Below are 13,797 nucleotides of genomic sequence, written 5' to 3' on the forward strand. Positions count from 1 at the left end.
CCAGGACACAAAACGGATAAGATGGGTCCGGACCATCGCGTGCTGGGGGCCGTCTCATTTGTCCCTTTTACCCTAAACGGACGGAGGCGGACAGGATAGGATCGTGCGGTGGAGTTGGCCTTACGTGATCTCCCCATGGCCACACAATCGGCACCGCCGCTGCTGCTTCGGATCCTCTCTCGCTGCCCGGGCTCTTATTTCTAGCCAGGAGCTCTGCGGCGATGCTCGGCCTCTGAGCTCTGCGTGCCTGCCAGCGGCCATATTGGTGTGCGTATGAAATCTGCAGGCTGCAGCGCCCGCGGTAAGAATTATTTGTCCCGGTGCACTCCTTGGTTTATTGCCGTCAGCGCCGGCGCGCTCTGCCAGCCGCTGGAAATGGAGCCGCTGCAAAACGAGATTATTTTATTTTGGAGATAAGTTTCTTTGATCGTGTTTTTGTGATAGGGATTAGCTGAAACCATCAAGCGGGAGTTGGGCACGATGATGGCATGATCTGGATTCTGGGCGCAGGGCATGCAGTTAATGGCCGGTGTGGATGAGCAGCAGGCTTCATGACAAACGCACGCACTGATGATGAATTCTCAATAGTAGAGAAGTTTACACTTTATTACAGAAGCAGGTATTGATACGATCAGTAGCATTTAATGGTTACCATGCCGCTGGACCCCCATCCTGACCCACGTTAACCGCAGCATTTTGGGCAGAACTAGCATAAATCAACTTGGGCCGGACTGGTGTACTTCACTCCCTCTTGGCATCAAGTGCTATAGTGAACTTGTGAGGTGTGAAAACCGTTGTTAAACTGTAATACCAGTCCGCCAGAGTTACCCGCAGTTAGAAAAACTGTAATGCGCACCAATGATCCACTCGTTGGTAGGAGGAACACAGTGTCAGCTTCTCGCTCATGAGGCCGTTGAATCCAAAGAAACTGCCAGACACACGTGCATTATGTCTAAACAACCAAAGCTAGGAAGCAAACACATAAGATTCCCAGTCACAAACACACAACGCATAATAAATAGAGAGGAGAAAGGAAAAAAAACGACACCTAAGCCAGACTGCGCCACTAACTATAGTGGTAGCAGCGCAATTCATGGCGCCTCGCCACATGCTCGGCACCGCACAACACGGGAAACTATACTAGCTAGTAGCTACGACGACGTCTGACCGACACAAACCACAGTTCAACGCGTGCACAGCCAGCGGTCATATGTCCACGGCGATGTCGGCCGTGGTGGCGGCCGGGGGCGCCGCGGCGGGTGGAGCGGCGGTGGGGGCGTCGGGCGAGGCTGCTCCAGCGCCGGCGGCGGCGGCCATGGCGACCAGCATCTGGCGGAGGCCGCGCGCGTACTCGAGGAGGCGGTCGATGGAGGGTATGGTCTCCCTCACCTCGTCCTGCGCCTCGAAGTCGCGCAGCCATGCGTGGAAGAGCGGGAACGCCTCGGCGTCCACCAGCTGCACGCCGGTGACCTCCTCGAAGACGGCCAGCCAGTAGGAGCCGCAGCCCAGGACGACGTCGAGGAAGCCGACCTCGTCGCCGCCGAAGAAGCGCCGGCCCTTGAACGCCCCCTCCCGGAGCTCTGCCTCGATCAGCGCCAGGTTCTCGTGCACCTGCCGCACCGCCGCCTCCTGCTCCTCCCCCGTGGACGCGAACACCGCCCCCACCGCAGGCCCAAGCTGCATTCCAGAGAAACAGTTCAGCCATTTTCCAGAGAATCATCACGAGCGCCGCGGGCGTGCACATTAGCACATACCTTGTCGTCGCCGAAGTGGCACCAGAAGCGAGCGACGGCGCGGTCGAAGGCGTCGGCGGGGAGGAGCTGGCGGGAGGCCGGGAAGGCGTCGTCGAGATACTGGAGGATGATGACGGACTCGGCGAGGGAGCGGCCGTCGTGGACGAGCACGGGGACCTTCTTGTAGACGGGGTTTTGGCGCAGCAGCGCGTCGCTCTTGTTGCCGAGGTCCTCCTCCGCGTACTCGAAGGCGAGCCCCTTGAGCCGCATGGCCAGCTGCACGCGGTGCGTGTACGAGCTCGCCCACGACCCGAACAGCTTCAGCTGCAGCTGCGCCGCCGCACCAGCGTCAACGTTCTCCGCTGCCTTCTCCATGGCCGGCTACGTGAAAGGAAGGAAGGACTCTGGTCGATCTTAGGATGCTCGAATGGTGTTTGTATTGTTGCTTGCAGTGGAGTGGAGTGAGATTCTTTTTGGTGTGTGGCTTGGAGCTAGGGGGGAGAGGGTTTATATAGAGCGGGAGGGTGTTAGGTGGGCTCCACACGTAAGTGAGGTGGACGGGTGGGCCCGAGATGTCAGCTGGCTGGGGTTTAGCGCGCCGGAGAAGGACAGTGTGTGTGGGTGGAGACGATGAGGGGTGGTGGGCCGGGGAGGCTTCCCCGGCAAGGTACACCGCCCGGCGCTGGCTGGCTCGTCGTGGACTTTGTACTCACTGGGAGGTGTGAACCTGCCTAGTAATTACTTTACTTTTACTGTAGTGATTTGTTTATCCGGTCGGTCTAAAGAAGTTCTCACGGGGTGGATCATGGTTCATGGCGAGCTGGACCCGCGGTGAGACAGTTACAACAGAGAAGTCTCCGCTGGCTTTTGCCTCGCAGCTCTGGTGGATTTGCGTCTGCATTATCGAGTCAAAAGCAGGCACGTCGACCGAGAACTCTCGACTTGCTCCCCAATACTGCTCGCTGTCTTGCGGCACAATCCGGCCAGATCGGTATTCTGGCCTCCGTGGAGAGAATGGTGGGGAGAGTTGAACTTTCACGGCGTGATGATCACTGTACAATGCACTGCATCAAGATGGTGAAATATGGCAGATAATAGTGTAGACAAAGCCCAGCAGCTCGTGAGAAAGCCTGGTCAAAGCGTGTTTATTTACATAAGAAAGCCCGAGCCTGGATCGATGCGCCCTGGCTAATATGTTTGCGACCAAACCGGAAAGGGATCTCGTGCTGCGTTTGACTGAAGACCACCTGCGCTCTAGAACTAGCCCGGCCGGCCGGCAAGAAGCATTTATTGTCCCGCCGGCCGCCGGGATACATCTCTATCGTCGTTCGTATAGTATCACAGTTTTTTTTCCTTTTAATTTAACCACAAAGATGAAACCCGACGCGCCATGCTTCTGCCGGTGTTTTCGTCGTGCGAGGACTGTGCGTACACAGCGCAGAGGGGACTTGACCTGACCGTGGCATGGGCGATGGCAAAAGAGAAGGAAGGAGGCGACCGGGGCGGGGCAGTGGATGGATGGTGAAAGGCAGCAACAGCAACCGGGGCAAGTCGGCACGACCAAAAGTCCCCCGTTCCTTCGAAGCGTTTCCATCAGCTGCTGCTGCCGCTGCCGACGCTGTGCGCGCGCCCTGTCGCGCTTTTCTTGCGTGTCGTGGGCTCGTGCTACGCTCTGACCTAATTCCCATGTACATTTTTCACAGCGCCGCCATCAATGAGACTGCATTATACCGATCTGCTTGTGCTGGTGGTACACGGCGATTTATCCGGCCGGCACGCGTCCATGTCCACGACAAGAACAGTATCACCCTGGCTATTCGCAAGAGCAAGGAATAAATGCAGAGAAGATGAGATTTGAACGGACTCAATATGGCGGAGGGTGTCGGATATACTACTTGTCCCGGAATGGATAAAAATGGATGTAGCTAGAACTAAAATACATCTAGATACATCTGTTTCTCCCACAAATATTTACGGATGAAGGGAGTATAATTCTGTGTCCGGCCTCATCATCCGGTGAATAGTAAAAAATGGCTGAAAAGCTTAAAAGATCTGAATTGTTTTTGGATGCAAGATGATTCAGAGCGCCAGGTGCGTGCAAAAATACATGGCTGAATGATATTCGAGAAGCTCGTGACAAAAAAGAAACAAAATGAGCTTCGAACAACTTTGTTTTCAAAAGTTTCTCACGTGCCTGAAATTTGTCTTTTTTGATGAGAGCAACTGAAATGTCCAAGCTCCACAAAATTTGGCACGGACTTCACGCACATGAACATCTCGCATCACTAAAAATGGGAATTTAAAAAAATATTTTTAACGTTTTTATTGTTCACCCGTAGGTACAGATGCATCTGAGAGCCAAAACGCTGCCTCCAAAGGGTTTACATCATCGGCACACATTTGTGTGTGTTTTTTATCAATTTGATGACCAACGAGAACCCAGGGCATGAGCAATGGTAGCAGCACCAGGTGCTGCCCCAGTGCACTCCATCTTAGCGAGAGAAGACGAGACCACCGTTGTGACATTGTTTACTCAACGCTAGCCACCCTCTTAGTGGGACCCATCCTCTATTATTTACGCAAGCAAGGGGCACGAGCAAGGTCATCCTAGCCACTTTCTCTTGCTTTTTCCTCTTTCTCTCACTTTTGTCAGCCAAGAGACGGGTTCTTCTGCAGGAGACCACTTTGGTCTGCAAGCATCACGTTCATATGAGCTGGACTGTAGAATCCGACGTGGATAGCTGAAGCATCTGTCCAGAGTGGAGTGATGGTCATGCCCTCATACACGTTTTACCAGTCGCTTGCTTTTTTTTATGCTAACAAAATCCCGCAAATCTTAAAACCACATTCGACATATGGGACATGCGAAAAAATTGTTTACCTCGAGGATAAATAATGTCAACATAAGGTGAGTTGCTTTACATATTTTTGTAGATTAAGAAAGGAAAGCTACAACTCACTTGTTCTTCTTGTGATCAAACTGAGCTAATAAGGTAAGGAGTGTGTTTCTCTTGACAGAATTTTGCCACTTAAGATCGTCAGAGTTATCTTAACTATGACTAAAACATAAGGGGCGAGATGCCATAAAAAGGGGAGCATGCTAGAGGAGAAACTCACACCATGACACAAAATCTACATCTCTCTTCTCTCTCACACACACATCCATTGACAAGTATTCCCTCCGCCCCGAATTAATTGTGGTAGAAATGGATAGAAATGAATGTATATAACTAAAAATATATCTAGATTGTAAATTCGGATATGAATCGGGGCTGCTAGATTGCACGCCTCCTCTCTTCATTAAGTACAAGGCAATCAACTTAAGTTACAAGTTTAGGTCGGATACACGTGATCTATAGTAGGAACTCCAGCTATAGCAGCTGGACTAGGACTCTCCAACACGCCCCCCGCAGTCTGAGCTGGGAAGAGTAGCGACGTGAAGACTGGATCGAAACTCACGAAAGAGTGTAGAAGGTAGCCCTTTCGTGAAATATCAGCATACCGTGATCAAGATGGAACATGTAAAACACGTACGTCGCCGACAACAACCTTCTCACGTACGAAATGAATGTCAAGCTCGATGTGTTTGGTCCGGCGGTGGTACCAGATTATGTGCAAGATAAACAACACTAACATCGTCGCAGAACACAACTGTGGCACTGGTGACTGGGCGATGAAGATCCTGTAGTAACTAACAGACCCAACAAGTCTCGGCAACTGCAGTAGAAACATCGAGATATTTGGCTTCCGAGCGGGAAACGGTAGTATGCCACAAAGAAGACCATGAAATCCAATTATCGCCAAAACACATGCAAAACCCGAAAGTGGAGCGTCTAGTGTTGGGGTAATTAGTCCAATCGGCATCTGAGCAGGCAATGAGTTTAGCAGATGAACGGATATAAAGTGTCAAACCAAAGTCAAGTGTGCCTTTTAGATATCTGGGAATATGTTTAAGAAAGAGAAGATGAGGTTCGTGAGGATCGTGCATATGAAGACACACTTGTTGAACAACATAGGCGATGTCTGATCGAGTGAGGGTGGCATACCGAAGAGCACCAGTAAGACTACGATAGAGTGAAGGATAAAAAACAGGGGAACCATTGGTGAATGAGAGTTTCGCGTTAGAGTCAACATGAGTAGAAACGGGATTACAGTCATGCATACTGGCCCGGGAGAGAATGTCGAGAAAGTATTGTTGCTGGGATGTGCGAGAGGCATATATTACGAGAAAGTGATGAAGAGGTCCAGATCTTCATAGCAAATTCTTTAGCAAAGGAAGTGATAATCGATGAGAGAGAAGAAGGATAGGGCAGTAAGGATGATGTCATCAACATAAGGAAGTAAATATGCAGTGATGTTTCCCTTGTGAAGAATAAACAAGGAAGCATCAGCCTTGGACTCAATGAAACCTGCAGAACAAGCATAGGTTGTAAACCGCCGAAACCACGCTTGATGAGCTTGTTTAAGGTCGTACAAGGATTTATGCAAGCGGCTGATATAGTCAGGATAGCGAGGATCAATGAAACCAGAGGGTTGTTGACTATAGATGACCTCATCAAGATGATTGTGAAGAAAGGCATTTTTAACGTCGAGTTGGTGAAATAGGCCAAGAAGAAGAGAGAGCGATAGAGAGAACCAACCCTATAGTGGCTGGCTTTATAATAGGGCTAAAGGTCTCATCATAGTTAATGCCAGGTTGCTGGGAAAAACACGGACTACCCAGCGGGATTTGCGACGAGCGAGTGAGCCGTCCGAATGATATTTATGTTGAAAAATCCATTTACCACTAACGATATTTGCACCGGCAGGAGAAGGAATAAGTGACTAGGTGTTGTTTAGAGTGAGAGCATCGAATTCTTCTTGCATCGCACTGCGCCATGATGGGTCACGAAGAGCCATGAGATAATTATGTGACATGGGTGAGGAGAGTGGTTGCCGTAGGAAGGATGTTTATGAGATACGTGGCGATATAGAGAGCTTCAGCCCAAAAAGAGAGTGGAAGTGAGGTCGAAGCAACAATTTATGAATAACATCATTGGTAGTGTGAATGGCACGTTCGCCCTTGTCGGTTGTTTAGAGGTATGGGGATAGGAAAAATGAAGAATAATGCCATGGAGCATAGAAGGTGTCGAGATGAATGTGAGAAACTCTCCACCATTATCACATTGGATAGCTAAGATGGGTAGGTTAAATTGTGTATGAACATAGGCATGAAATGCGATGAGTGTAAGAGTTAAAAGAGCTCACCAGTAATGCTTCGTGAGTGCATGCTCTAACGACAGCCGGGGCGATGCCCAGGCTAGGTCCATGGCGGCGGCGCCACTCCCGGCGACTGTGACAGAGCGCCGCGAAAAGCGGTGCGAGTTGGATGGCCACCTCGAGGAGGTCTGGAGCATCTTTAAGCGGAGAGGGATGGAGATCCTTAAGCGGGCGCAAAACCAGGAGAGGTGTATGCGGCATTTTCGGGAGAGGGCGGCAGCGATGGTCCGATCTGATCTGGACTCAAAGCCATTGAAGAAGGATGGGAAGTTGAAGACCGAATCGATGAGGAGGCCGGTGATTGCGCCCTCGCCGGATTTCTTGCCCCAGCTGTGGGAGTCCTAGACTAGGGTGTCCTCGGGCGTCCGGTCTATTGGATATGGGCCGGACTAATGGCCCCTCAAGATACAAGACAGAATCACCTCTCATGTCTGGTAGGGACTCCCGTGTGCGTGGATGGCAAGTATAGCTGTCCGGATATGCTATTTCCTTTCTGTTAAACTGACTTTGTGCAACCCTAAGCCCCTCCGGTGTTTATATAAACCGGAGGGTTAGATCGGAGGCAGGATCACAATATTGCTAGTCCAGCCAATCTAGGGTTAGCCAACACGATCTCGTGGCAGATCAACTCTTGTAACTACAATACCCTTTGAATATAATCAAGCATGAGTAGGGTTTTACCTCCATTAAGAGGGCCCGAACCTGGGTAAACACTGTGTCCTTAGTCCATAGTTACCACTGGTCCTTAGACATACAACTTGGGCCCCCTACCCAAGATCTGCCGGTTTTGATACCGACATTGGTGCTCTCATTGAGAGCTCTGCTGTATCATCAACAGAGGGATCGATGGGTCGCCTCTTCATCAACAATGATGTTGTGTCCAGGGAAATATTTCTTCCCTGACAGGTCTTTGTATTCGGTGTCTTCGTGCTTCGTGCCAACTCGATCGGCCGCCTCAAGCAGGTCGACAGTTACGCCCCCGGCCACTAGATCAGGTTTGGAAACCTGAACTACATCACTGACATCCGAGGAGATCTAATCTTCGAGGGGTTCGCGGCCTTGACCGCTGCTCTGAGCCCCCATCAAGAAGTCTTTTTCAGATCCCCTATTAGATCCTGTTCAAGGGTCGACCCACATGCCTGCCCCGACCTTAGATCCGGAGCGAGTACCATTGTCCGAAGACGGGAGCGTTAGACCCACTGGACTCCTTCCCCTCGTGGAGCTCCCGACTGAAGAGCCAGATGCAATATTGGACTTGCCTCTAGGCGATCACTCCGAACTGTCGAGCTCTGCACTCATTGGGTCCGGTCAGGTGTCCCATGCTGAACTCAGCCCGGCAGACCCACAATTTTCGGTCCCACTTTCACTCCTAGATGAAGCATTGGGATTAATGCAGTCTCTCGCCATCACGGATATTTTACCTCCAAACTATACCCAGCTTAGGCTAGGGGCCGAGGACGGGGAATTTTATACCCCACCCACCACCCACTTAATAGCCATTGTCGAGGATTTAACCGACATTCTGGACTATGCGTCTGAAGACATCGACGGTATGGACGACGATGCCGACGCCAGATCGAGCCAAGTCCCACCCATTACAGGGCATTGGACGGCCACTTCAAGTTACAATGTATACATGGTGGACACTCCTGATAAAAAGGACGATGAGGATAATCAGAAACCTGATGAGGACAAACCCGTTGATAAACCACCAAAGCGCCGATGTCAGCGGCGCCGCTCACGATTGCGTTGGGCGAAGGATAGTAATACCGGCACCGGAGACAATGAGACTCCGGATGATGCCGAAGATCCCGAATACCCCATCGAGCCCACATCCGAACAGGACGAGAGGGAAGAGGGTGAATATAGCCCCGAACATGCTGATCACGAAGATTCGGAAGACAACAACTATATGCCAGAATCCGAAGAGGAAGTTAGCCTCGGCGACCAAGATTTCATCGTCCCAGAGGAACCCCTCGAACAAGAACGCTTCAAGCGACAGCTCATCGCCACAGCCCGGAGCCTGAAAAAGAAATAGCAGTGGCTCAAAGTCAAACCAGATACGCTTCATGAAAGATGGACTAAGGTCCTGGCCGCTGAGGAATACAGCCACGAGCGACCTGTCAAAAGTTACCCTAAGCGTAAGCTGCTGCCACAATTCGACGACGAAGCCCTTGAGCCAATACTGTCGAAGTATAATGATATGTCTCCAACGTATCTATAATTTATGAAGTATTCATGCAATGTTTACAATAGTTTTATATGATTTTGGTATGATTTGATTAGAACTAACCTGGACTGACACTATTTTCAGCAGAACTACCATGGTATTGTTTTTGTGCAGAAATAAAAGTTCTCGGAATGCGCTGAAAATCAACGGAGATTTTTTCTAGAAAATATAAAAAATACTGGAACGAAAAGTTACCGGAGGGGAGTCCCGTGGGCCCCACGAGGGTGGAGGGCGCCCCCACCCCCTGGGGTGCGCCCCCTGCCTCGTGGACTCTCCGTGGGGCCCCCTGACTTGTTCTCGATGCCAACCTCTCCTATAAATACCCAAACCTCTAGAAAATAACCTAGATCAGAAGTTCCGCCACCGCAAGCCTTTGTGGCCACGAGAAATCAATCTAGGCCCTCTCTGGCACCCTGCCGGAGGGGGCCATCATCACCGGAGGCCATGGGGAAGGATCCTGGAGGGTCCATCATCGCCATGAAGGCCAAGATCCAGAGGGAGAACCTCTCCCCATCTAGGGGGAGGCCATGGAGGAGGAAGCACAAGGGGGAGAACCTCTCCTCCTCTCTCTCGGTGGCACCGGAGTGCCATCGGGAGGGGAATCATCGCTACGGTGATCGTCTTCATCAACATCACCACCATCATCACCATCCTAATCTCTTTTACGTGGTCCACTCTCGCGCACCCCGCTTTAATCCCTACTTGAACATGGTTCTTTATGCCACATATTATGATCCAATGATGTGTTGCCATCCTATGATGTTTTGAGTAGATATCCTTTGTCTTTGGATTGATTGTGATCTAGATTGGTATGAGTTGTATGTTTTATTTTGGTGCTGTCCTATTGTGCCCTCTGTGTCGTGCAAGCGTCAGGCATTCCCCCTGTAGGGTGTTACAATACATTCATGATTCGCTTATAGTGGGTTGCTTGAGTGACAGAAGCATAAACCCGAGTAACGGGGTTGTTGCGTATGGGATAAAGGGGACTTGATATGTTAATGCTATGGTTGGGTTTTACCTTAATGATCTTTAGTAGTTGCGGATGCTTGCTAGAGTTCCAATCATAAGTGCATATGATCCAAGAAGAGAAAGTATGTTAGCTTATGCCTCTCCCTCATATGAAATTGCAATAGTGATTACCGGTCTTGTTAACAATTGCCTAGATAATTCCGCACACCAACCCATCATTATTCCACACTCGCTATTTATAATACTTAAGTAATATATTCTAACTTTATGATAACAACACCTACTTTTTCATTTTAGCTCTCCGATACCATGCAAAGTTATCCTCTTCATACCCACAACGTAGTTTTATTTCTCGTTTCTAGTTGGAAGCAAACATTCAGTGTATGTAGAGTCGTATCAGTGGCAGATAGGACTTGCGAGAATATTGATCTTACCTTTAGCTCTTTGTGGTTTTGACACTCCAAACTTATCACTTCCACCTTTGGAAATTAATACGATGATTCATTGCACTTGGGGATTATCAAGCTCTTTTATGGCGCCGTTGTCGGGGAGCAATAGCGTGGGGTTGATATTCTCGTGTGTGCTTGTTTGCTTTCTTCACTAAGTAGTTTTTGTTTTCCCTTTTTAGTTTTGGTTAGTTGTGGGTGAAACATACAAAAAAAATAAAAAAACAAAAATACAAAAAGATTCACTTGCCTCATATGCCTAAAAAGTTTTTCAAAAAGAGAATTGATTGGAAAGTTATGCATTGGAGAAGTGAGGGTCGACCTTGAACACTTGTGTTCATGCTCATGGAAACAATGTAAAAAATTTCATGGATGTTTCTCTGTAAATAATTATCCCCTTGTATATAATCATTTTATTATAAAAATAATGTGCCAAGTTTTGGTTTTAGGATGATTAGAGTGCTTGTTTACTATGTGCAGTACAAAAACAGAAACTTTGGCTGTAGCGCGTGAATTTACAGTTTTACTGGAAAGTCAAATGGGTCTGAAACTTTTTGCACATTACTTCTGTACAATTTGTTTAAATTGTCACATTTTTTTATAATTTTTTGGAGTTACAGAAGTTTACTAAATTTCCAGATTACTACAGAATATCCTATTTTTGATAGATTCTATTTTCTATGTGTTGTTCACTTATTTTGATGAATCCATGGGTAGTATAGGGGGGGGGAGTATGAACCATGGCGAAGTTGGAATACAGTAGATAAAGTGATAATATGAAATTGGAATGATTTTACAATAGTACCTAAAGGTAGTGATTTGCTTTAATATACTAACGGATCTCACAAATTATTTGTTAAGTTTCTGTGGATGAAGTGTTCGAAGAACGAGGAGTTACCGATGTGAGAAGAATAAAGAGAGGCAAGAGTTCAAGATTGGGGATGCCAAGGGCACCCCAATTAAATATTCCAAGGATACTCGAGCATCTAAACTTGGGGATGCCCCGGTTGGCATCCCATCTTCCTTCTTCAACAATTATCGGTATACCTCGGTTTTTGTTTTGTTCACATGATTTGTGTCCTTTGTGTTTTTATTTTTCTTTAAGAGCCATGCTAGTATGAGATAGCCCTTCATCGATTTATAGAATTCTCTTTGTGCTTCACTTAAATCTTTCGAGTATGGTTTTATAGAATGCTTCGTGTGCTTCACTTATATATTTTGACCTTGGATATTGGTTAGTCTATATTAATTGTAGAATGCTCCATGAACTTCACTTATATCTTTTGGAGTATGAATAATACTATCATCTAAAGCGGGTTTGGAAGAGTGTCAACTTTAGAAATTAGTGATCCCACTATTTTGGAGGGTGTTGAATCTTAGTGTGATATTTATGAAAGTGGATTTGGAAGAGTGTCAACTTTAGTTAGTAATGATTCCACTATTTCGGAAGAGGTTCCAATTGATTATGAGAACAAAGTTGCTATCTGTGATGATTATTGTGATGACATATATGCTATAAAGAATAATTTTAACCATGAAACTTGTCATCATGATTTTAATTTTCAATTGGATTATGCCTCACATGACAGTTATTTTGTTGAGTTTGCTCCCACTATTCCGAATGAGAAGAATTTTGCTTATGTGGAGAGTAGAAAAATTTCTATGCTTGTAGATCATTAAAAGAATGCTTTATGTGATGGTTATATTGTTGAACTCATTCATGATGCTACTGAAAATTATTATGAGGGAGGAATACATGCTTGTAGGAGTTGCAGTAATATCAAGTTTCCTCTCTATGTGCTTTAAGTTTTGAAGTTATACTTGTTTTGCCTTCCTATGCTAGTTGATTCTTGTTCCTATAAATTATGTGCTCACAAAATCCCTAGGCATAAGAAGTGGGTTAGATTTAAATGTGCTAGTCATATTCTTCATGATGCTCTCTTTATGTTTTAATTCTTATCTTTTATGTGAGCATCATTGAAATCATCATGCCTAGCTAAAATGCATTAAAGAAAAGCTCTTGTTAGGAGAAAACCCAATATTTACCCTTACTGTTTTTGTGTGTTCACATGATTAAGCTACTGTAGTAATAATGTTTTATAGCTTTTGTTTCAATAAGGTGCCAAGTAAGACCTTTGGGAAGGCTTGGGTGGAAGTTAATGTGATCTTGCTGTAAAAAACAGAAACATTGCGCTCACGAGATTAGCTGTCATTTTTTATAGAAGAGTGATTTTCAGTTGATTTTTGCAGAAGATTAATAGAAAAATTCCTCACGTCCACCAATTTATTTCAGAATTTTTTGTGTAGCGGAAGTATGGTTGTTGTTCAGATCATTACAGAGTGTTCTCTTTCTGGCAGATTTTGTTTTCAATGCATAGTTTGCTTTTTTCTAGTTCCTATGGCTTATATTGCTCAATATAAATTGTAGAAATGATATGGTACACTAGGAATTGTGTGATAACAATTATGAATCTTGTCTTTGAGAGTACCAAAGTGAATGATTTACTCTTTATCATACTAACCCATCTCACAAGCTTCCGTTAAGTTTTGTGTGATTGAAGTTTTCAAGTTTTGAGTGAGATATCGATATGAGGAGAATAAGGAGTGGAAAGACCCTAAGCTTGGGATGCCCAAGGCACCCAAAGGTAATATTCAAAGAAGACTCAAGCGCCTAAGCTTGGGGATGCCCCGGAAGGCATCCCCTCTTTCGTCTTCAAAACTATCGGTATACCTTACTCGAAGCTAAATTTTTATTCCTCACATGATATGTGTTTTGATTGGAGCGTATTTTCAATTTTACTTGTTGTTTGAATAAAATCATTGCATCTGAAATCTTGAATGAAAGAGAATCCTCCCATGGCTAGTTAATAATTGGACTACTCAGTGTTCTTCACTTATATCTTTTGGAGTAGTTTGTCATTTACTCACGTGCTTCACGTATTATCCTATGAGTAAATTCTTGAATGAATTGAATATCATAAATCTGAATTTATATATATGTTTCATATGCTTATAACATGGGGATTAATGACTTCACACATAATAAGTATAGGTAGTAAACTTATTGAAAGTTAGCAAATGTAGTATTGGTCACTTGAACAATTCATGAAAGAATATTGAAGGAAGAGAGATATCACATATAAATATACTATCTTGGACA

At 46.4% G+C, this 13,797-nt stretch overlaps 1 protein-coding gene across 1 annotated transcript; it reads right to left on the minus strand.

Annotated features, from left to right (window-relative positions):
- Positions 1 to 913: 913 nt before the first annotated feature.
- On the minus strand, positions 914 to 2,232 carry LOC119343679 (glutathione transferase GST 23-like). Its single transcript, XM_037614515.1, has 2 exons — positions 1,755 to 2,232; positions 914 to 1,677 (listed from the first exon to the last, which is right to left on the minus strand). The coding sequence occupies exons 1-2, from the start codon at positions 2,106 to 2,108 to the stop codon at positions 1,207 to 1,209; spliced, it is 825 nt and encodes a 274-aa protein (XP_037470412.1). The 5' UTR covers positions 2,109 to 2,232; the 3' UTR covers positions 914 to 1,206.
- Between the last annotated feature and the right edge of the window lie 11,565 nt (positions 2,233 to 13,797).

Source organism: Triticum dicoccoides, chromosome 1B (assembly GCF_002162155.2).
Source record: "Triticum dicoccoides isolate Atlit2015 ecotype Zavitan chromosome 1B, WEW_v2.0, whole genome shotgun sequence".
Classification (NCBI taxonomy): Eukaryota; Viridiplantae; Streptophyta; class Magnoliopsida; order Poales; family Poaceae; genus Triticum; species Triticum dicoccoides.

Bases quoted from the DNA above. Each gene is read 5' to 3' on its own strand.
- LOC119343679 (XM_037614515.1), bottom strand. From the start codon at position 2,108: ATGGAGAAGGCAGCGGAGAACGTTGACGCTGGTGCGGCGGCGCAGCTG. The intron at 1,678-1,754 runs GTATGTGCTAAT...TCTGGAATGCAG, and splicing joins GCCACTTCGGCGACGACAAG to CTTGGGCCTGCGGTGGGGGC.